At 32.4% G+C, this 24,463-nt stretch overlaps 1 protein-coding gene across 1 annotated transcript; it reads left to right on the top strand.

Annotated features, from left to right (window-relative positions):
• The first annotated feature begins 6,367 nt into the window (after window positions 1-6,367).
• On the top strand, window positions 6,368-13,041 carry LOC133336619 (neuronal acetylcholine receptor subunit alpha-7-like). Its single transcript, XM_061544901.1, has 4 exons — window positions 6,368-6,514; window positions 6,759-6,893; window positions 7,010-7,148; window positions 12,774-13,041. The coding sequence occupies exons 1-4, from the start codon at window positions 6,405-6,407 to the stop codon at window positions 12,924-12,926; spliced, it is 537 nt and encodes a 178-aa protein (XP_061400885.1). The 5' UTR covers window positions 6,368-6,404; the 3' UTR covers window positions 12,927-13,041.
• The last annotated feature ends 11,422 nt before the right edge of the window (window positions 13,042-24,463 follow it).

Genomic DNA, 24,463 nt, shown 5'->3' with positions numbered 1-24,463 from the left:
CGTTGCTTTTTCATAGTAAGAGGGGTTTTCCGTGTGTGGGCAACTAATCCGACACCTCAATCTATTTTTTTATAGTTCTTATGGGTGAACTCACGGCACATATCTGCTCACTATTTCAATGGGTGATGAAAATAGCTACCCCAGGTGACACCACGGGGATGTCAGTGTCCACAATTGAGATGAAATAGGGACCAAGATAAGGCTGGACTTCGCCATGTTAAAGCCAATCGGAGCCGTTGCTTGATATCTATCATGCTCTACGCCACCCAAGGTCCCCAAAAAATATTATCCTCGCCTTACGCCTTATATGAAAAATGAATCTTTAAAAAATCCACGCCTTATATAGGCCTTGAAAAAATAATCTTTAAAAAATCCACGCCTTATATAGGCCTTGAAAAAATAATCTTTAAAAAATCCACGCCTTATATAGGCCTTGAAAAAATAATCTTTAAAAAAGCCACGCCTTATATAGGCCTTGAAAAAATAATCTTTAAAAAATCCACGCCTTAAATAGGCCTTGGAAAAAATTATTTAAAAAATCCACGCCTTATATAGGCCTTGGAAAAAATTATTTAAAAAATCCACGCCTTATATAGGCCTCGTAAAATTAATCCTTAAAAAATCCACGCCTAAAAGTGGCCTTGGAAAAATATTCTTTAAAGCATATGTATATCCTCATCGTCCTACATTTGATATCAGTCCTTAAGTGCCTTATGTTGTTGACGTTTCTGTTATTTATTTAAGAGTGTGTATGTCTGTGTGCGTGTTCGAAAGAAAAATAATTATAAAACCATTAATTAAAAACCAAATTAAAAATGAAATAATACCATTTTTTGTTATTATTGCCAGAGATATTTTTTTTCAAAGATGGATGAAGTGGCAAACAAAAAATGACCACAACACTCTAGAGAAATAAATAATACACAGCTGCCGAACATTACAGCTATCACACGTCGCACCAGCCAATCACCGCAGAGAATTAAGAAAACAATTAAAATACACAGAACAATTCCCGATGATGATGGATTTTTATTTGCAAAAAAAGAAAAAAAAGAAAATGGGCAGTTGATTTTAACATTGTAATTGATGTGTCAATGGCATTTTGAAAATCGTACACAAAAGAAAAATAATTATAAAGCATACTTCTAGGAGGAAAACAATGTTGTTGAAAATTTAAGCCTACTTTCATGAGGGCTTGAAGAGTCTTAAATATTATTAAAAAAATTTTAAAGAAATTTTATAAAAATATATTTTTTAAGGGCCAAATGGGATAGAGAAAAAAATGGTGTATACTTTTGGGAGAGTAAACATTTAGGCATTTAAAATAAAGCATTTTTTTAGGGAAAATTATTTCAATATTAAATAAAATATTTTGGAAAGTGTCTGGTTTCAGCACAGCTTCCATTATTAATAATAAAACATTCTCTCCAGGGACATTTTCATATATTGCATACTTTTAGGCTATTAAATCAATTGCATATTTTTAAGGGGTATTGAATCACTTAATTTAATTTAAATCGGATAATCACATGTCCTACTAATCTGATTTTTTTCTTCACATTTATTTCCATCTGATTTCATTAAAAATTCATAGCCTATTTTTAGGCCATAGATTTTTAAATTACAATTTAAATTATAAATGTATTTAATTTATTACACATAATTAAATAAACTCTAACTTCCTGCAAAAAAATAAACCATAAAATTTTCCATTTCAAATTGTAAATAATTTACTGCCTAAGTTCTTTTTTTTTTTTGCATTTTTTGCTTTGCTCTGCAAAATTCGCCATCCAAAAATTATACTCTAATAGTAATCATTATCGTTAAGTGCGGTCAATATATAATTTTCCAAATTATTACCATTGTCGGTTGGTCGTTTGGCCGGTCGACCGGCTGTGTTTGCGTTTTCCCGTTTTTGCACAAATGATGATTTGTTGTGACACAAACAACAGCAATAGTTGACCACAAAATAAGCATAATTTTATTTATCACACTTATCGGTTATCGGTTGAGTGGATAAATTGAGATGAGATACAGTGATGGATATAAGTAATGAGGATACTAATTTAAATTTAAGGCCTTGAAAAAATTAATATTTAAAAAATTCATGCCTTGGTAAACCCCTGAAAAAATATTTTTTAAAAAAATCTAGGCCTTGGTAATGCCTTGAAAAATATTCTTTTAAAAATCCACGCCTTAGGTTAGGTCCGTGCTGAACCGATTTCAGGAAACTTAACACACGTCATTCTAGACCTAATTCATTACGCTGTGCCAAATTTCGTGCAAATCGAAAGATATATAGGGACTTTGGTGCACCATTTACATAAAATCGGACGAAAATATATATGGCAGCTATATCTAAATCTGAACCGATTTTCACGAAACTTAGCACACATCATTCTAGACTTAATAGAGTACGCTATGCCAAATTTCGTGCAAATCCAAGGATATATAGAGACTTTGGTGCACCATTTACATTAAATCGGACGAAAATATATATGGGAGCTATATCTAAATCTTGACCGATTTTCACGAAACTTGGCACACATCGTTCTAAACATAATTCAGTACGCTATGCCAAATTTCGTGCAAATAGAAGCCTATAAAGGGTCTTTGGTGCACTATTTATCTAAAATCGGACGAAAATATATATGGGAGCTACATCGAAATCTGAACCGATTTTCAGGAAATTTAACACACATCGTCCTTGACCTAATTCATTACGCTGCGCCAAATTTCGTGCAAATCGAAATATATATAGGGTCTTTGGTGGACCATTTACATAAAATCGGACGAAAATATATATGGGAGCTATATCTAAATCTGAACCGATTTTCACGAAACTTTGCACACATCATTCTATACCTAATTCATTACACTATGCCAAATTTCGTGCAAATCGATGGATATATAGGGACTTTGGTGCACCATTTACATTAAATCGGACGAAAATATATATGGGAACTGTATCTAAATCTGGACCGATTTTCAAGAAACTTAATTTTATCCAATTCGGATCATAAATGCGACCTGTACTTTGTTTACAATTTAACATGGACAGACAGACGGATATGCATAAATCGACTCAGAAAGTAATTCTATGCATATTCTCCAAAGGAACCATGTGTCTATCTAGTTTCCTTTTTGCCTGTTACAAACATACACACAAAGACATAATACCCTGTACCACAGTGTAGTGAAGGGTATTAAAATGGACTCACTTCTTGTGTTAGTGTTGCTGCATCCCCAGTGAAAGTAATGTGCGTTGGCATCACAACCGATGATTAGATCACCAGTGCCGTTCATTTCGTCCATTAGGCGGCTTTTACCAACACCGGCCGGGTCAGGTAAGGTTCCTGGATGAGCGCGATGTCGGTATTCGAGGAAGATAATTTGAGAATCCGTTCAGCAGCTGCTCTACAGTGATGCAGATTAATCTGCACTACATTTAGCGCTTGTAGCTGTCTTCCTATTGCCTTAATGGAGGGAGAAGGAAATAATGTCCTCCTCAAATATTGCTCACCAGCAGACTCGGTAGTGAATTTTGCGACTACACCGCCGTTCTTTTCAAATGAGGCGATGATTCTCCACCTCCTCATCTCAAGGCTGTCATTCTGCTTTTCCACTAACCGTAATTTGTTCTCCAGTCCCGTAAAATGTGGTGGGATCCACACCACTGTGGTGGGATTCCGCTTGGACCGCTACGGCTGCCAGTCTACTGCCTTACCAAAGAGGGTCGCAGCTGTTAATTGCCTTCTTAAGGAAGTCCGCAGACTCCTTAGTTCGACAATTAACAACCTTGACCCGTTTTGTATAAGAGGGTAGCAGCTGTTAATTGCCTTTTTAAGAAAGTCCTCAGACTCCTTAGTTCGACAATTAACAACCTTGACCCCTTTGTATAAAGTGATATGGTCAAACCGTAGGTTCCGTCGATCAACTTCGTCGGATAGGAAGAGGTTCTTCAAATATCTGTCGACTAGCAATCATTAATCTTCACTGATAATCAAGTCAGGGTCAGCTCGATTCATTATTGCTAATCGCAGGAACATCCAGTACCTCTTGAGAAGCACACACTCTCTAGACGTCGTTGTAAATTTCTGGTCTACTTGCTTCGAGGCAGCATAACATAGGTCTTGAAAAATGAATATTTAAAAAGTCCACGCCTTGTTAAGGCCTTGAAAACTTAATCTTTACAAAATCCACGCCTTATTAAGACCTTGAAAAATAATCTTTAAAAAAATAATCTTTAAAGACCTTGAAAAATAATCTTTAAAAAATCCACGCCCTGTTAAGGCCTTGAAAAATAATCTTTAAAAAATCCACGCCCTGTTAAGGCCTTGAAAAATAATCTTTAAAAAATCCACGCCCTGTTAAGGCCTTGAAAAATAATCTTTAAAAAATCCACGCCCTGTTATGGCCTTGAAAAATAATCTTTAAAAAATCCACGCCCTGTTAAGGCCTTGAAAAATAATCTTTAAAAAATCCACGCCCTGTTAAGGCCTTGAAAAATAATCTTTAAAAAATCCACGCCTCTAAGTGGCCTTGAAAAATAATCTTTAAAAAATCCACGCCTCTTAAAGGCCTTGAAAAATAATCTTTAAAACATCCACGGCTCTTATAGGCCTTGAAAAATAATCTTTAAAAAATCCACGCCTCTTATAGGCCTTGAAAAATAATCTTTAAAAAATCCACGCCCTGTTAAGGCCTTGAAAAATAATCTTTAAAAAATCCACGCCCTGTTAAGGCCTTGAAAAATTAATCTTTTAAAAATCCACGCCTTGATAAGGCCTTGAAAAATGAATCTCTAAAAAGTCCACGCCTTGTTAAGGCCTTGAAAAAATAATCTTTAAAAAGTCCACGCCTTGTTAAGGCCTTGAAAAATTAGTCTTTAAAAAGTCCACGCCTTGTAAAGGCCTTGAAAAATTAATCTTTAAAAAGTCCACGCCTTGTTAAGGCCTTGAAAACTTAATCTTTAAAAAGTCCACGCCTTGTTAAGGTCTGAAAACTTAATCTTTAAAAAGTCCACGCCTTGTTAAGGCCTTGAAAAATTAGTCTTTAAAAAGTCCACGCCTTGTAAAGGCCTTGAAAAATTAATCTTTAAAAAGTCCACGCCTTGGATAGGCCTTGAAAAATTAATCTTTAAAAAATCCACGCCTTGGATAGGCCTTGAAAAATTAATCTTTAAAAAGTCCACGCCTTGTAAAGGCCTTGAAAAATTAATCTTTAAAAAGTCCACGCCTTGTTAAGGCCTTGAAAAATTAGTCTTTAAAAAGTCCACGCCTTGTAAAGGCCTTGAAAAATGAATCTTTAAAAAGTCCACGCCTTGTAAAGGCCTTGAAAAATTAATCTTTAAAATTCCACGCCTTGTTAAGGCCTTGAAAAATTAGTCTTAAAAAAACCCACGCCTTATATAGGCCTTGAAAAATTAGTCTTTAAAAAATCCACGCCTTATATAGGCTTTGGAAAATATTCTTTTAAAAATCCACGCCTTATATAGGCTTTGAAAAAAATAATCTTTAAAAAATCCACGCCTGATATAGGCTTTGGAAAATATTCTTTTAAAAGTCCACGCCTTGTTAAGGCCTTGAAAAATTAATCTTTAAAAAATCCACGCCTTTAAAAAGTCCACGTCCTATATAGGCCTTGGAAAAATATTATTTTAATCAGAAAAAAATTAAAATTATACAAATCCAAACGCCTTTTTATATACCCAATAAAAGAATATGTATTTATTACCCAATATCCCTATGTTTTCCCCTGTCCCGCCCACTCCTTTTTGTGATTTATAATTTTGCATGTACATATATATGTCTACACCTATATTAAATAATTAATAAATAAAAATAAACCGGATAATTAAATAAAAAATATTATAAATTGATTGCCAGTCAAATTTCTTAAACTAAATCAAAAAATTTAAAATTCTTAAAATCGATTTACAAATTAATCTAAAAATAACACGAATCGATAAACAACTTACCCAATGCATTTTCATGCCTTTTTCTTGACCACACCGGAAAAAGGTTTACCTACTGCTGCTACTGCTGATCACATTCACTTGACCCCCCCCCCTACTCACTCAAATGACCACTGCTTCTAAATAGAACTTTGATGCTTCATTCCAAACAAAAAACCAAAACAAAAAAAAATTAAATCAGAAAAATACCTCCATTAACAAAAACAACAAAAATATTAAAAAAAATTATTACTGATTTTTACTAATGTTAATATATTTCTTTAAATGACCAATACGAAAAAAATATTTGACCACCACCCTCCTCTTCAAAAAAACAAAAATCTTCCGAAATTATGGTCAAATTCTGCCCCCCTCGACTTTGCCAACGAATAACGGGAAAACATAGATACGTGTGGTATTTCTATGTTGGTTACCATGGATATTACGCATGCACCGACCAGGTAGACCCATCATTATGGATTTCACATCGACACCATGTTCGGATACATCCTCGGAGAGGAAACATCAGATATTATCAGATGTGGAATTAAAAGAGCGGTAGGAAGAAATCAAATACAATATGTAGAATTTATTTTTTTTGTAAATATATTAAAAAAATATAAAATAATTTTTATTTCCAATATTTTTTACAACAAAAAATAATTTTGTATATATTTTAAAATAAATTTTCTAAGACCCTTAATAATATTTTTTCTCTTAAATTTTATTCTACTCCCCCGAACCCAAAATTTCCCTCCAAAAAAAAAAAAAAACAAAAAAAATGTTTTGCAACACATTCTAGCTCTTCCAAATCGCTACTGGCTAACGTCTTGGACATTGACGATGACTTCCGCAATGTACGACCCATGACACCGGGCGGCACCCTGCCCCATAATCCAGCATTTTATCGTACTGTTTATGGGTATTTAGAGAATTTGTAATACACCGCCTCGCTTGTGTTCTATTTATGTAATAAAATTGTCTTCTTTTAATTTTCTCTCGCTCTCTCCCCCACACTCTCTCTCGCGGTTTTTTATGTGTGGGAATTTTTAGGCAAGGCGATGATGGCAGTATAGGACCGATTGGTAGTACCCGCATGCCGGACGCTGTCACCCATCACACATGTATTAAAACTCAAACGGAATATGAATTAAGTTTAATATTAAAGGAAATACGTTTCATCACGGATCAGGTAAGTCCAAGAATTTTTGCAGTTCAAATTAGTTGTTTATGAAAATTATTTAAAACACAAAAAAAAACAAAGGTAAAGAGATCTCACAAAAATTAAAAAAAACACAGACACAAAAGAAATATTTTTTAAAACATATTTTAAAAAGTCAAGACAGAATTTCTAAACAATTAAGGCCGAGAAAAAAATATTTTTAAAAAAACTCAGAACTTAGAAATTAAATTCAAATTAATTCATTAAAATCGTCTGTAAAAAAATTGTAATAAGCCATAGCCATATACAGACCTCAAAAATATTTAAAAAATAAGGCCATAGATTGTCTTTCCCAAAATGTTTTAAAACAATATAGGAAAAAAATATTTTTAAACAAGTGAAAAAGCGTTAAGTTCGGCCCGTACGAACTTTGAATACACCTCCACCATAGATATACTGGCAGGTACTAAATGAGAATATAGGAAGCATACCAAAAAGATCACCTATCCGACATTTATACAAACCGAATATGTAAACCATAATACAAATTTCAGAAATTTTGAATGAATATTTTATTCCCTCAGCCTTATGGCTAATGAGGGTGTATACACTTTGACGAGGTGAAAATATGCCTCATCGAAATATTGGTTCTATACCCCATGTTTCTTTGCACCAAATCCGGTTCAGAAAATATTGTTTTCATCCAAACTTTGACCATCTTATTATTTCTTCCAAATTTGGTTCAAGTTCGAAGATGGGGAATGTCGGTCCACTCCTTCTGGAACCTCCCACACAGGGGTGGACTATAGTTCATTATCGAACCTTACGTTCTATTTTTTTATCTCCATATCCTCCGCATGTGAAATGATTACAAAAGAGTCTTATATGGGGACTATCCGAAAAAATGGAACTATATTCATAATTTCTTGTGGAGAGATTTGATACCTATAAAGACCTGAAAATATTAAATTGCATCCAATTCGGTGTAGAAATATGATCATGACTATATGATACCCTTCACCACTTAGGGTATATTCATAAACATGTCATTCTGCAACCGATACTACATTTTTTATTTGGTCGGATATAGAAGTAGATATAGCTTCTATATCTAAACCGATTTCAGGAAACTTAATACACATCATTCTAGACCTAATTCATTGCGCTGCACCAAATCCCGTGCAAATCGAACGATATTAAGGTACTTTGGTACAACATTTACCTTAAATCGGACGAAAATATATATGGGAGCTATATGTAAATCTGAATCGATTTTCACGAAACTTAATAAACATCATTCTAGACCTAATTCATTACGAATCGAAAGATACATAGGGACTTTGGTACATCATTTACATCAAATCGGACGAATATATATATATATATATATATGGGAGTTATATCTAAATCTGAACCGATTTTCACGAAATTTAACACACATCGTTCTAGGCTTAATTCCGTGCGCTGTGCCAAATTTCTTGCAAATCAAAAGATAAATAGGGACCGTTTACATTAAATCGGACGAAACAATATATAGGAGCTATATCTAAATCTGAACCGATTTTCAGGAAACTTAACACACATCATTCTAGACCTTATTCAGTACGCTATGCCAAATTTCGTGCAAATCGAAAGATATATAGTGACCTTGGTGCACCATTTACATTAAATCGGACGAAAATATATATTGGAGCTATATCGAAATCTGAACCGAATTTCCCGAAACTCAACACTCATCATTCTAGACGTAATTCAGTACGATATGCCAAATTTCGTGCAAATCAAGAGGTAAATAGGGACTTTGGTGCACCATTTACCTTAAATCGGACGAAAATATACATGGGAGCTATATCCAAATCTGAACCGATTTTGAGGAAACTTAACACACATCATTCCAGACCTAATTCATTACGCTGTGCCAAATTTCGTGCAAATGGAAGGATATAAAGGAACTTCGGTGCACTATTTACCTAAAATCGGATGAAAATATATATGGGAGCTATATCTAAATCTGGACCGAGTTTTCCCAATTTCAATAGGGTTCGACCTTGGGCCAAATAAGTGACCTATGCCAGACTTCATCCAAATCGGATCATAAATGCGACCTGTACTTTGTCCACAAAAATGCATGAACGGACGGACAGACGGACATGCGTAAATCGACTTAGAAAATGATTCTATGCATATTCTCAAAAGGAACCATGTATCTATCTCGTTTCCGTTTGCCTGTTACAAACATATGCACAAAGACATTGTACCACAGTGTGGTGAAGGTAAAAAATCCAGGACTTAGAAAGTCGCATAAAAATAATTCAAAAAAATTCAGGTCCCTACAAAATATTTCTAAAAAAGCCAGGCCTACTATTGATGCCCTAAAATGCCTTTTAATAAAAACTAGACCTATAGAAGGCTTAAGAGAGTCACTAAAAATAATTGTGATAAATCCAGAGCTTTAGATGGTCCCTAACCAAACACTCCTGATTATGAAGCTTGAAAAAAATATTCTTTTAAAAATGCACGCCTTGTGTAAAGCCATGAAAAAATTAAAAAATCCCTCCTGATTAAAAGCCTTAAAAAATTATTATTTTAAAAACCGACACCTTATGTAGATCCTCAACAATGTTCCATAAAAAATCTACGCCTTGTGTTAGCTCTTGACAAATTATATTTATAAACCAGTGAGCGGAGCAGTATAGTCGGACGGGGTTGGCCACAACTTCCACGAAAATCTAACTTTTTGTGGTTCTATATTCTGAGGTTGGGCAATATTTCGCGATATTTGCAACCTCTTGACCGACTACAAGTCAACAAATATTACTAATATTCAGTAAAGGAGGGTTGTATTTGTCCAGATTCCCTTTACCGTGAGTTGTGTTGTGATGTTCGGCTTTCAATTGTGGCCTATAGGCCGACTCGAAAAAACACAAAAAAAAGTTTTCGGTCGACTTCATTCCAAAATTATTATCTGATCATCGTCGCAAATAATAAGCGTTGTCCTTGAACATAACTGGAACCTCATGGAACATTTGAAAGCGATCATCGCTATATTTCCGCCCTCCAGTGTGGTAATGGGTTACTAACTAATATCTGAATACGTAAGCCCCTGTAAATATTTAAATGTAACTCCCACATCCGAGTACATACGACAATATAATTGGTATCAATTTAAAGGTCAACCACTCCTCTTGGATATACCATGAACTTCTCGGGTCTTTTTCCCCCAGGACAAATATATACGCTATAGAATACAAATTTTGTCATACTTACTTACTTAGGTGGCTTGTTAGAGGACGGTTGATCCATAAGCCGAGCGTCGGTCTTGGAAGACCACGTTCCAAGATGTTGTTTTCTACTTGGTCTTTCCATCTAATTCGTGGCCTTCCCCTTTTACGAGAACCATCAGTAGGCTCGTTTTTAGATGCCTTTTGAGCTGGGGCATTCTCATTCATCCACACAACATGGTCTAGCCAACGTAGTCGCTGCAGCGACTGACTATGTATTTCGTTTATTTATTTATGATGCCATTCGTTTTATTTATGGCGGTACCAAGGTATATAAAGTCTTTAACTACCTCGAAGTTGTAGTTGTCAAGTTCCACAGTTGGTCCGAGTCTACTAGACGTCTTGCGCGTTGATACCATCAGCTTGGTCTTCTCGCCGTTTACTGCCAGACCCACTTTGGCAGACTCCTTTTCAATTTGTTCAAAGGTGGCTGTTACCGCTCGCAATGTTCGACCCATTATATCGATGCCATCGGCGTAGGCGAGTAACATGTGTTGTTTGGTGTACAGTGTGCCATTTCTGTTCACCTTTTCGTCTCGTATGACCTTTTCCAGCAGGATGTTGAAATGATCACACGACAAACTATCACCTTGTCTGTATCCTCGTTCGGTATTGAAGGGCTCTGATAGGCCCTTTCTGCTTTAACTGCTGACCTTGTGTCACTTAAAATTATCTGCATAGCCGTATTAATTTTGCAGGAATTGCCGAACGTAGACATGGCTTTAAACATAAATTTTGTCATTTTTCACACAAAAATCAAAGTCAATTTGGCCCGCTAAATATTGACCGATCCCCTTCTCCATGTAAAAATTCGCGATATTTGGGCCAGAAAATCAGACAAAAATAAAGTTGTTGGTCCATTTCATTCCCTAAATATTAACCGATCTTTACCAAAAACAATAGAGGTCTTCATTGGGCAGAACCCATCCTACATGCAAAATTTTGTGAAGATTTGTCCATAACTGTGGCCTGTATCGTGTTTACAAATTATAATGGACAGACGGGTGGACGGACACACATGTCTAGATCGACTCAGCTAGTCGAGATATGACGATAGGTATACTTAAAGGTGGATCTAGGACCAATATTTCGCGGCGTTACAAACTTTTGGGACTGCACAAAGCTATAATACCCTGACAACATAGTTGTGTAGGGTATATAAACACGCTTGACTATAAGGCTTGAAAAATTATTGTTTTATAAATCAACTCCTTAGTTGTACCATTGGAAAGGTATTCCCTAAAAATGCACCTCTTTCATATCCCTATAAAAACTCTGAATATTATTCTTTAAAAAATTCGCGGATTGTAGAAGTCCCTGAAAAATATTCTTTAAAAAATCCACGGATTGTAGAAATACCGGAAAAATATTCTTTAAAAACTCCACTGAGTGTAGAAGCCCCTTAGGCCTTAAACATTTTTGTTTAAAAAGTCCACGGATTGTAGAAGTCTCTCAGGCCTTAAAAATATTTTTAGAAGTCTAGGCCTTATATAGTCCTCGAAAAATTATTCCTTAAAAATATCCACGCCTTATATAGTCCTCGAAAATTATTCTTTAAAACATCCGCGCCTCATATAGTCCTGGAAAAATTCTTCTTTAGAACATCCACGCCTTATATAGTCCTTGAAAAATTCTTCATTACAACATCCACGCCTTATATAGTCCTTGAAAAATTCTTCTTTAAAACATCCACGCCTTATATAGTCCTGGAAAAAGTCTTCTTTAAAACATCCACGCCTTATATAGTCCTGGAAAAATTCTTCTTTAAAAAATCCACGCCTTATATAGTCCTCGAAAAATGATTCTTTAAAAAATCCACGCCTTATATAGTCCTCGAAAAATGATTCTTTAAAAAATCCACGCCTTATATAGTCCTCGAAAAATGATTCTTTAAAAAATACAGGCCTTGTGTAGTCCTGAAAATAATGTTATTTAAAAATCCACTTAGAAAATATAAATAAAAACAATAAATAATTAATTTTTTTCTTTAATATTTTTTTGTGAGATCTCTAACCTTTTAATCTCTAACCTGATTACATCTATTAAACAAATAACTCTTTAAATTTCTTTTCACGACCCAAAAACCGAATGCAAAAAAAAACTATTATGCAAATAAATTAATTATTATGTTATCATGTCAACACATTATTAAACATGATAAAAACAATTGCAATTATAATTTTTATTAATTAAATATTTTTTTTGTTAATTTTTTTCTTATTTATTATTATTTAACTAAATACTTGTTTGCGGACATAAATGACAAACAAACAAAAAAAAATTGACACAATGACATGATACTAAACACACATTACAACAATACCATAAAAAACAAATACAACAACAATAAAAATACAAATACAAAAACACACAGCTTCGCAAAGAAGATGAGGATAATGATATAGCCAATGATTGGAAATTTGCCGCTATGGTCGTTGACAGACTGTGCCTTATCATATTCACAATGTTCACAATATTAGCTACAATAGCTGTACTACTATCGGCACCACATATTATTGTCTCGTAGCTATATGAGAGAGGTGGTTATTGTTATTGGTTTTATCATAAAATCAATTTGTTAATTATTAAATTAATAACGAAAATTTTTAAATAAAAAAACAACCCCAAAACACACACAAAAATCTAAAAAAAAAAATCTCAAAACAGCCCCCATGAAAAAAAAAAATTAAAAAAAAAAATATTAAAAATAAAAAAATCAAACACGAAAACACAAGATCCAAATGAAATAAAACCTAACACATTCATAGATACAAAAAAAAACATCACACCGACAAAAAAATAAAAAAAATCATAAAAAAAATCTCACACACACTCAGATACCAAACCCCTACAATAAAAAAACTAAACACAACAACCAACAAAAAAATTGCAAAACTTAAAAAAAACATGAAAAAAATAGTAAAACAACAATTTAAAAAAACACGAAAAAAATAAACTTAAAAAACACAAAAACGAAACAATAAACCAAAAAAATAAAAATTAAACTTAAATTTAAAAAACATTTCTTCCTAAACTAAAATTAAAACAAAAAATTTAAATAAGACGTAATTTAATTTAAAACTAAAATAAAACATTTAAATTTAAATAATAAAAACACAAACTAAAAATCCTAAATAAATCTTAAACTTAAAAAAAAACTTTAAATCCAATTTAATTTATTAATTTTTAATTTATAAAAAATCCCCTTAATAAAAAAAGACAAACACATACACACATAATTCCCCCAGCTCTCATTCCAAAATCATCCCCCTCCCCCTGACCCATATACATAAAAAATAAAATATTATTAAAGAAAATAAATCACATTCTTCCATTTGTTTTCACATTAAAATGGCACAAATTATAATTAATTAAAAAAATATATAAAATACTTTAAAAAAAAATATATCTCTTAAAGTAAAAATTTTGAAATATATCTTCACATAAATCAATCTTCATATTTATGTAAATATTAGGTGAATTAATAAATTGTTTTATTCTCTATTTCTTCTTCATTCTACAATAAATTTTCCTCATAATTAAATTAATAAGTAATTAAAAAAATGTGTATATATAATTTGTGGTAAAAATGAGATAATATTATTAAAAAAATTATATATAAATAATATTATTAAAAATAATCTTAAATTAGTTTAAAAAAATTGCAGAAAATTTTTTCTTTTTCATAAAAAGAAATTAATAAAATTAAATTAAAATATTTAATTAATTTATTTGGGCTTTCTGATAAATGCAAAATTTTTATTTAAAATAAAATACAAAATATTTAATTTAAATAATTATCAAAATTGTGTCCGAAAGATTTTTTTACCCTTCTGACAATATGAAATACCAAAATAAAGATATAATATTTAGGATGAAAAATTCGCTAGGTTCTCCAATATACCAAACCAGGGAGAAGGTCTTAATATGTGAGCTATAACATTGACCTCCATTAAAAATATTCTGCCATGAGTTCGCTGATTCTATAAAAATTCGAAATTCATAAAATGCAACTATTATCATCAAAATTCTTGAAAAATGGTCGGAAAGTTTATATCTGTCAAAGCGAATATGAAGACCACGTCCAAGTAATATTTTATCTATTAAGACCTAAAAAATGTTTTTTTTAATTTTCGGGCCTTTGATGGAAAATGCAACCTATCAATACCCGATTTTTTTGTCTTGAAAAAAAAAACATATAAAAACATATTGCGTATCTCTTTCAAAATATTTTGAAAAATCATCGGCTGAATATCACCCTAAAAAATATTTTTTTAAACAATCAACGCCTTCATGAAAAAAATGTTATTCAAATATCCAGGTTTTTCTTGGACGATAGAACATAAATACGGTGGAAATTATTGAAAAAAAACCGTGAGCGGAGTCGGACGAGACCGACCATACGATACCCTACACAGCTACAACGGAATTCTAACTTCTGCGGATTTTTATTTCGAGCCTGGACAATATTTCGTGATATTTGTACCCTCCTGCCCGATTAATGGACAAGTAATATTTTATCTATTAAGCCCTAAACAAATGTTTTTAAAATTGTCGGGCCTTTGATGGAAAATGTAACCTAACCGATTTTTTTTGTCTTGAAAAAAAAATATATAAAAACATATTGCGTATCTTTTTCAAAATATTTTGAAAAATCATCGGCTGAATATCACCCTGAAAAATTATTTTTTTAAACAATCAACGCCTCCATGAAAAAAATGTTATTCAAATATCCAGGTTTTTCTTGGACGATAGAACATAAATACGGTGGAAATTATTGAAAAAAAACCGTGAGCGGAGTCGGACGAGGCCGACCATAATATACCCTACACAGCTACAACGGAATTCTAACTTCTGCGGATTTTTATTTCGAGTCTGGACAATATTTCGTGATATTTGTACCCAATTAATGGACAAGTAATATTTTATCTATTAAGCCCTAAACAAATGTTTTTAAAATTGTCGGGCCTTTGATGGTAAATGTAACCTATCAATACCCGATTTTTTTGCCTTACAAAAAAAATATAAAAACATATTGCGTATTTCTATCGAAATATTTTGAAAAATTATCGGCTGAATATCACCCTAAAAAATATTTTTTTAAACAATCAACGCCTCCATGAAAAAAATGTTATTCAAATATCCAGGTTTTTCTTGGACGATAGAACATAAATACGGTGAAAATTATTAAAAAAGGGAGCGGAGTCGGACGAGGCCGACCATAAGATACCCTACACAGCTACAACGGAATTCTAACTTCTGCGGATTTTTATTTCGAGCCTGGACAATATTTCGTGATATTTGTACCCAATTAATGGACAAGTAATATTTTATCTATTAAGCCCTAAACAAATGTTTTTAAAATTGTCGGGCCTTTGATGGTAAATGTAACCTATCAATACCCGATTTTTTTGCCTTACAAAAAAAATATAAAAACATATTGCGTATTTCTTTCGAAATATTTTGAAAAATTATCGGCTGAATATCACCCTAAAAAATATTTTTTTAAACAATCAACGCCTCCATGAAAAAAATGTTATTCAAATATCCAGGTTTTTCTTGGACGATAGAACATAAATACGGTGAAAATTATTAAAAAAGGGAGCGGAGTCGGACGAGGCCGACCATAAGATACCCTACACAGCTACAACGGAATTCTAACTTGTGCGGATTTTTATTTCGAGCCTGGACAATATTTCGTGATATTTGTACCCAATTAATGGACAAGTAATATTTTATCTATTAAGCCCTAAACAAATGTTTTTAAAATTGTCGGGCCTTTGATGGTAAATGTAACCTATCAATACCCGATTTTTTTGCCTTACAAAAAAATATAAAAACATATTGCGTATTTCTTTCGAAATATTTTGAAAAATCATCGGCTGAATATCACCCTGAAAAATTATTTTTTAAACAATCAACGCCTCCATGAAAAAAATGTTATTCAAATATCCAGGTTTTTCTTGGACGATAGAACATAAATACGGTGGAAATTATTGAAAAAAAAAACCGTGAGCGGAGTCGGACGAGACCGACCATACGATACCCTACACAGCTACAACGGAATTCTAACTTCTGCGGATTTTTATTTCGAGCCTGGACAATATTTCGTGATATTTGTACCCTCTTGCCCGATTAATGGACAAGTAATATTTTATCTATTAAGCCCTAAACAAATGTTTTTAAAATTGTCGGGCCTTTGATGGAAAATGTAACCAATACCCGATTTTTTTTGTCTTGAAAAAAATATAAAAACATATTGTGTATTTCTTTCGAAATATTTTGAAAATTCATCGGCTGAATATCACCCTGAAAAATTATCTTTTAAACAATCAACGTCTCCCCGAAAAAAAATTTATTTTTTTTAGACGATAGAACCTAAATACATTGAAAAGTCGGACGAGGCCGACCATAAGATACCCTACACAGCTACAACGGAATTCTAACTTCTGCGGATTTTTATTTCGAGCCTGGACAATATTTCGTGATATTTGCACCCTCTTGCCCGATTAATGGACAAGAGGACGGAATTCTAACTTCTGCGGATTTTTATTCCGAGCTTGAACAATATTTCGTGATATTTGCACCGTCTTGGCCGATTACATTGACATATTTTCCGACTATTACTAATATTCAGTACAGTCCTTCTAATTACTTGTCCAAATTCCCTTCAACGTAGGTTGAGTTGTGAGGTTCATCATATAGATCGACTAAAAAAAACGACAAAAAATTATGTTTTCGACCCACTTCATCACAAAATATGTATCTGATCATCACCGAATTGTCCTTGACAATAACTGGAACTTCTTGGAAAATTTCAAAGCAATCACCGCTATATTTCCGCCTAGTGTGGTAATGGATTGCTAAATAATAGATGAATACGTATGCACCTGTAAATATTTAAGTGCAACTCCCACATCCGAGTACGTACGGCAATATAATTGGTATCAATTTAAAGGCCAACCACTCCTCTTGGATATACTACCAACATATCGGGTCTATATTCTTCAGCAATAAATACATACGCTATAGAATACAAATGTTGTCATTTTTCACACAAAAGTCAGGGTCCATTTGACCCGCTAAATATTGACCGATATTTATCAAAACAGACATGCTTATTCTTTGGCCCCATTCCCTTCTCTATATTAAAATTCGCGAAGTTTGGGTCATAATTGCGGCCTCTGGAGCGACCAGACAATCAGACAAAAATAAAATTTTTGCACCAAATATTAACCGATCTTTACCAAAAAACAATAGGGGTCTTCATTGGCTTGAACCCATCCTACATTTCGTGGCGATTGATCCATAACTGTGGTCTGTATTATAATGGACATAGGGACGGACTAGATCGGCTAGTCGAGATATGACGATCGGTATACTTAAATGTGGGTTTAGGACCAATATTTCTCGACGTCACAAACTCTTTGGGCTACACAAAGCTACAATACCCTGACAACATAGTTTTGTAGGGTATAAATATCACGTCTTTGGCAATTCACAAAAATTGCAGACCTTTAACGTCTCTCCCTCTGAATATATATGCCGATTGATCAAGATTTATCAAATAGATAAAGCGCATGGAAACCCCGATTAAATGCACCTCACAAAAAAGTGGACATACATAGATATACAATTTTGTCAATTCCAACGATGAGACTCCAACCCTGTTTCTATTTTTGCGACCTTTCAGTTCTGTTCAATGTTGGTGTAAATTTCTAAGGTATTTTTTGGAAGCAATATTTATCAAGATTGGAATTCTTGGAAGGTATTTTCACCACATTCGTTTCAGACAATTTTGAGTGGTTAAAAATATTGTTTAGCTGGCTAGTGCTCACGATACGCCTTGGCTAGAATAACAACATTGGCCGATCAGAATATTCCTTGAAAACGTAAAAGAAGTCCTCTTGGTGTCGCAAATATTCACAATTTTAAATGAATTACGCGATTTTATCCAAACTTGGAGTATTTTACGCTTTAATTACGGGAATGGCAGCCACATTTTTTTTCAAAATGTTACTAGACTACTAAATTTTCCTAACATGGACCTTTTTTAATATCCATTAATGTTCCAGCAGGCTTAAGACCTTAGCTGTCATAACCATCTTTACATATTTAGCTTGTATTTTTTTTAGTTATAAGTGAAATTTATAATAAATAAATAAAGCTGGACCTTCATTCAATTTTTTTTTCCAGAAGGTAGTCTATGTTCTTATAAGAGGGCTATGTTAAAACATGAACCGATATTCATAATTTTTTTACATAGAAATATGTCCGCTTTCGGAGCATCAAAATTTAAACCTCCCACTGAAAATGGAACAGGACCCTTAATATGGGTGTTATGTCAAAACATGGACCTGAAATACAATTTTAGGGCTATGTCAAAACATGGACCTATAATGATAATTTTCTGTGCGAATGTCGGCTAGGAAATGCCGCTAAAATCCTCAAAATACCCAAAAATAGGGCGGCCCCATTATCAACATGTCTCATAGAAGACTGTGGGTGTATTTTATCCTCTGAGAACCAGAAATACAACAATGGAAAAATACAACAACAACTATTAAATGGGGTTTTATTCAATATGAAACCAAACTGAAACCATATTTTTATGGAGGCATTTTAAAAACAATTTCGTCCTGTATAAAAAAAAAACTTTCCACCAAATATTTTATAAAAAGCTCATATACGAGTTATGAAATCTCCAGAATAGGAGAATATTCCGAGTAATGTATTTTATCAGAAAGCCTATAATAACTATTAAAAAATTAAATTTTTATTTTTTAAAAACATTATAAGAAGATACGGTTTCCCCATTGACATTTTTAGAAATAAATGAATTTGATAACTAATAAATTAGAAATACAATTAATGAAATGAAGAACTAAGAAATCAACTAAACTGCCATTAAATATCAATAAAACAACTTTTAGAATATTATAAAATACTAAAATAATAATAATAATAATTAATAAAACAATGCAACTCCCATAGACCTATCATTTCCCCCAAAAAATAAAACCAAATAAAATGATCCAAACCATAAAAGATTTCATATTTATGTTAATAATTTACATTATTTATTTAGATATTAAAACAAAACAATTACATTTCTATATATTTTTTTAAACGTTTACTAAATGAAAAGCTCCACCAATAATTGAAAAAATTCTGAGAATTGAAAAGCCACTTTCATTTGTATTTTACATAGAAGTTTAAAAACATAAAGGCTAGAAACTTGAAAGAAGCTTGGAAGCTTTATTTAAGTAATCCCAACTAAAAGCTATTCAATATAATACCCAGGGTATTTATTTATCATTTTAGTGAGGGTAAAGTTTTGGTGTGTAGAGTTGCGATACAATGAGTGGATGATAAGAATTAAATTTAGTACAATTATTTATGGATAAATGCACATGAGGGTTCGTATTTATTGTAGGCCCAAAGGGTCTTAGGAAATTCATTTTCAAAATGTATGAGAAGTAGATCTAGATAGTGTGAGACATGATATATGAACATGTATTGAACATTTTCAGCGAGGAGGTGTTTTATTCTGTCGGAACTCGAAACGACAAAATTCAGTCACTTTGGCTTGAAAATGCGTTCAGGACCTATAAAAATACCTACATATATATACATTGCAAATGTCTTCCACAATGTTTTGGATCCTCTGAAAACCGGAAATAACATTTACGTTAGTACCATCTTTAATACGCACAATGAACAGTCACTTAATACTGGAAATGAGTAAAAAAACATGAACACAAGCCGAAGTAGGAAAATATAGACCCTGAACTTTGAAAACGACTATGGTCTTCACAATACTTAAAAAAGGTCGGCCATGGAATATTTTTTTTAAATTACGAACCTAAATTGACATTTTTCCGTGAGGAGGTTTTTTAAGAATGTGAAACAGAAAGCCTAAACTTGGTCAGGATCCCATCAATCTCTGATTCGGACCTATATTGCTAACAAAAAAATTAGGCTATATCTTTAAAATGTCTAAATTTGTTCCGCATAGCTAATATGAAAGTTATGGACAAAATGGGCTTTAAAATACCAAAAATCGGTCAAGAGCCCTCATAGAGGAGATATGTCAAAACGTAAGATAAAACATTTTTTCCGCAGAGATAATTTTGCAAATCACTCTGGCATAGATTACATAGTTCACCTAGGACTTTTAAAATAGCTAAAATGAGTGGAAAACAAAGACCTTAGTTGACAACCTTTGCAAGAAGATACTTTAAAATTCGAGAACCCAAAGTGATTAATTACAGCCACCCAAAACTTAGAAGAGAGGCGGGCACTGAATATTGGAGCTTCGTCTAAATATGGGGTAAATTTCAAAGTTTTCTATGGGAATGATTATTACCATATAGGATTAAAAAGTTAGGTTAGGTTTTTAAAATGTCAAAAATTTATAGAGGATCTCACAAAATATAGGTGCCATATGGCACATTTGGGTCCTATATAGCAAATGACGGAGATAGAGGAGATATGCTAAATTATAGAACTACATAAATATTTTTTTCTACGGACGATTATTATCCTTTAAGAAACTGAAATGGCAAATTACTGCAGCATGGTTGCAAAAAGCGAATAAAAGGTATTTTACTTCCTGAAAACTAAAATCAGCCATTTAAATTGGAAAATTAGGCTAAATATTCAAAATTCCTTGAATAATTCAGGCTTCCATAGTATAGAGAAGTGGCTATGTTTCAGGAATTTAAGGATTTTTTTATCCTCTAACAAATCGAGATATCAAATAGCATCCGTTTAGGTTGGAGATGCGTCTAGTGTCTTTAAAACAAAATAAAAAAATCGTAAAAATAAAAAAAATGAGCAGGGATATGCACATATAGAGAGTTTTGCCAAAACATGGATCTATATTTAAAATTTTCAGTGAGGTTGGGATTTTACATTCCGAAATCCCATAATGTCAATTGACAGGCATTTTGGTTGGAAAATCCACGTTTGAATTGGGTTTATGCCAAAACCAAATGGACTTAAATTTAAAAATTTTATCGCAGAATGTTTTTCAACCTCTCTCTGAGAACCAACAAAATGTACAAATATTGGTACTTCTACTGAAAAATGAGAATACGATAAAAATTCAAAAAAAAAAAAATCGGAATGTTTACACTGTGCAACACAAAACAATTATCGGATAACAACAAAAAATTATGAAAGAGGAGCTAAAAACAGGAGACACGTGTATCGACATTTTGAAAGATTAATTCGGTAGGTAACCTAAAAAGGTGTGGCAATATTTCCCCTTTCCAAGACATTTGAAATTGTGCAGATTAAGATTTATCAAAATCTTTACACTCTAGGTATATTGGGGGCAATATTACTTCTATTAATGAGAGGAATATTTTTGCCTGATGCATTAACTCTCAGTCGACACTCTGAAGGGGTCGACTCGGTACTATGTTCCAGAAATGATTGAAAACTCATTTAAAACGAGATAATAGAATGTCGGAATATTCTACAAAATTGTAAAGAATTAGTCTAAATGACAAAAGTTTTTTATAATATAAAAACTCATTGACGGGTTAAAACCGATCTTATTACGAGTTTGTACCACTTTTTCCCAATAAATGTCGTTTAAGAAGGACGATATAAAGGACAAAAATATTCGTCATCAAATTTTACTATAAGCCACTGAACAAAAGAAATCGGTACATATAATATATATACCGAATATGTAGACGTAAATTTGGAACAACAAATTAAAAAAAAAAACAGCAATTTTTTTTCATAGAAATGTCCCAGGACTTTTTTCAATAAATTGCATGAATGTACGATGCGACATAATTTTTCATGCATAGTATCAAATAGTGAAAAATTCTACGGGAAATTTCACTATGAGTCTCTAAAGAAACTACATAATTAAATTCAATCGTTTTTTACAAATTTACATTAAAAAATTAACAAAATTTTTTGCTGACTTCTGTAAGTGGTAATTAAACATCTTGTAGAAATGTCTTAAAATCTTCAATAAGAATACACGTTAGGAGTATTCCGTCAAAGACAAAATTATTCTACATCGAATTTTACAATTAGTTACCGAATTTTACAATTAGTTATTTGTAAACAAAAAAAAAAATATTTCTAATTTGGGTATATCAAGCAAGTTTTCCTGTTTTTGATCAAACTTCTTAGGTTTTTTCCAAATTGGAAACTAGCTCAAAATATATTCTCTGAAAAAGAATTTTGGCAATATAATAATTATTCAACATCAAATTTCTACATCTAAAATGCCAAATAGTTGGAAAAATTGCCACAAACTTGTAAAAAGATCCGTTTAATTTTTAAGATTATTCATGTTTAGGCTGATTTTTGAGGTTTTGTCTATTCTGACACTTATAGTAGAATTGCATGGGGAACATTTTTGTGGTATATACTGACTTGCTATAATCCCGTTTTAAATGAGTTGTCAATCATTTGTGGCAAAGAGGAGCGAAACGACCCTTTCATAGAATCGACTGAGGATTAATGTACTAGATAGTAAAATATATCTCTCTCTCTTATGTCAGTAATATTGCCTCCAATATACCTAAAATGCAAGGATTTCGAGAAATCCTAATCCGAATAATTTCAACATGAGGCAAGGACCTCCAAAGGGCAAACAGCGTACTATAATTTTATTAAATCCCGAAATGTCACATGGTTCAAAGCTTTGCCGTGAAAAGGTCACTTTGATGGGGTCTATTTCAAAACTGGACGTATTTTATTCCAAATATCCTATGGAAGTATTATGAGGTAGAGGATCTCCAATGAATGTTTGAAGGCGTTGCAAAGGAAATATGTTCTCCATATCTTTGGCGGACGGTATAAAAAATATTTTTGGAGCTTTTCAAATATTTAAAAATTAAATAAATATTTTTTTTTAAATATTTAAATTTTATTTAAAATATTCAAAATTTATTACAAATTATTTATTGAATTAAATTAAATAATTAAACAAATTGTGTATATTTTTATTTTCTATATTATATACCAATTTTCAGCATGTCTTAAAATATTTCAAAATTTTTTTGTTAAACAAATCATTTTAATTAAACTAAATGTTAAAAATATCCTCCTAATAAAACCCCGTTAAATAAAAAAACACTAAAAACCGTTAAACTTAAAAATATCCGATCAAATTAAACCACTAAAGAAAACGTGTCTTCTTTTTTATTAAAGAACAAAAATCGAACAAAACCAATAAATTAACCCGTGAAATTAAGGCTGAAAATGCTAGGCCTTATAAACGCGACAAAACAAACCAATCGAAAAACGTAATTGGCCAGAAAAATTAAAAAAAAATCAAATCATTTGTAACCAGCAAAACACACCTCAAGCTCACCATGGCAGAACTTGGATAAACAAAGGGTGTATATAAGAGAAAATAAGGGAATTATTGAAAAATAATTCCAATTTTTTTCCTTTTGAAAATTTGTTTATCTCAAGTTTTGTTGTTATCACCACAAACTCATGACATCAAAATTTTGTGGCAAATCTGAAAAAAAAACAAAATCAAACGCGATCGATTTTTTTTTTAAACAAAATGAAATGCACAAAGAAAGAAAAAATGGCTGCGAGCAATAATATCTGAGTGTTGATGCATACCAGATTTGGTGTTATGCCCATAGATAAAAAGAATTTATGAATGACCAAAAAATAATCGAACAATCTATTGTTAATCACTCTTCCAAAGCAAAGACATTAACAAAAGATTGCCAAAATTTCGATTAAAAAAATTTAGGATAGCTTAGAGAGAGAACCCATTAACTCAACAATAACAACAACAAAGACACCCAACAACTCTAGACCAATACCATTACCACCAATATCATCATCAAGAACCCGAACCCGAAAATGAAACATGAAAAACGATCACTTTAAAATTTAAAATTTATTGTTTCCAAACACCATTTTGAGAAAAAAAAAGAAACGAAAAACACTACAAAGCAGCACTCCCAAAACCCATACATGCAAAAACAAAATTTCACAAATGCATAATAGAGAGAGAGAGAGGGAGGGGGAAAAACTTCCCCCTCGCCAAAGTTGTAGTGAGAA

This window comes from Musca vetustissima, unplaced genomic scaffold (assembly GCF_032173495.1).
Source record: "Musca vetustissima isolate MV318-11 ecotype Yass unplaced genomic scaffold, APGP_CSIRO_Mvet_v1 utg16115, whole genome shotgun sequence".
Classification (NCBI taxonomy): domain Eukaryota; kingdom Metazoa; phylum Arthropoda; class Insecta; order Diptera; family Muscidae; genus Musca; species Musca vetustissima.
Note: the sequence above shows the minus strand (reverse complement) of the source record. Positions and strands in the feature narration are given on the sequence as shown.

Excerpts from the sequence above, each read along its gene's own strand:
- LOC133336619 (XM_061544901.1), top strand. The coding sequence starts at position 6,405 with ATGCACCGACCAGGTAGACCCATCATTATGGATTTCACATCGACACCA. Across the intron at positions 6,894-7,009 it reads TATGGGTATTTAGAGAATTT|GCAAGGCGATGATGGCAGTA; the intron begins GTAATACACCGC and ends GGGAATTTTTAG. Across the intron at positions 7,149-12,773 it reads TACGTTTCATCACGGATCAG|CTTCGCAAAGAAGATGAGGA; the intron begins GTAAGTCCAAGA and ends AAAAACACACAG.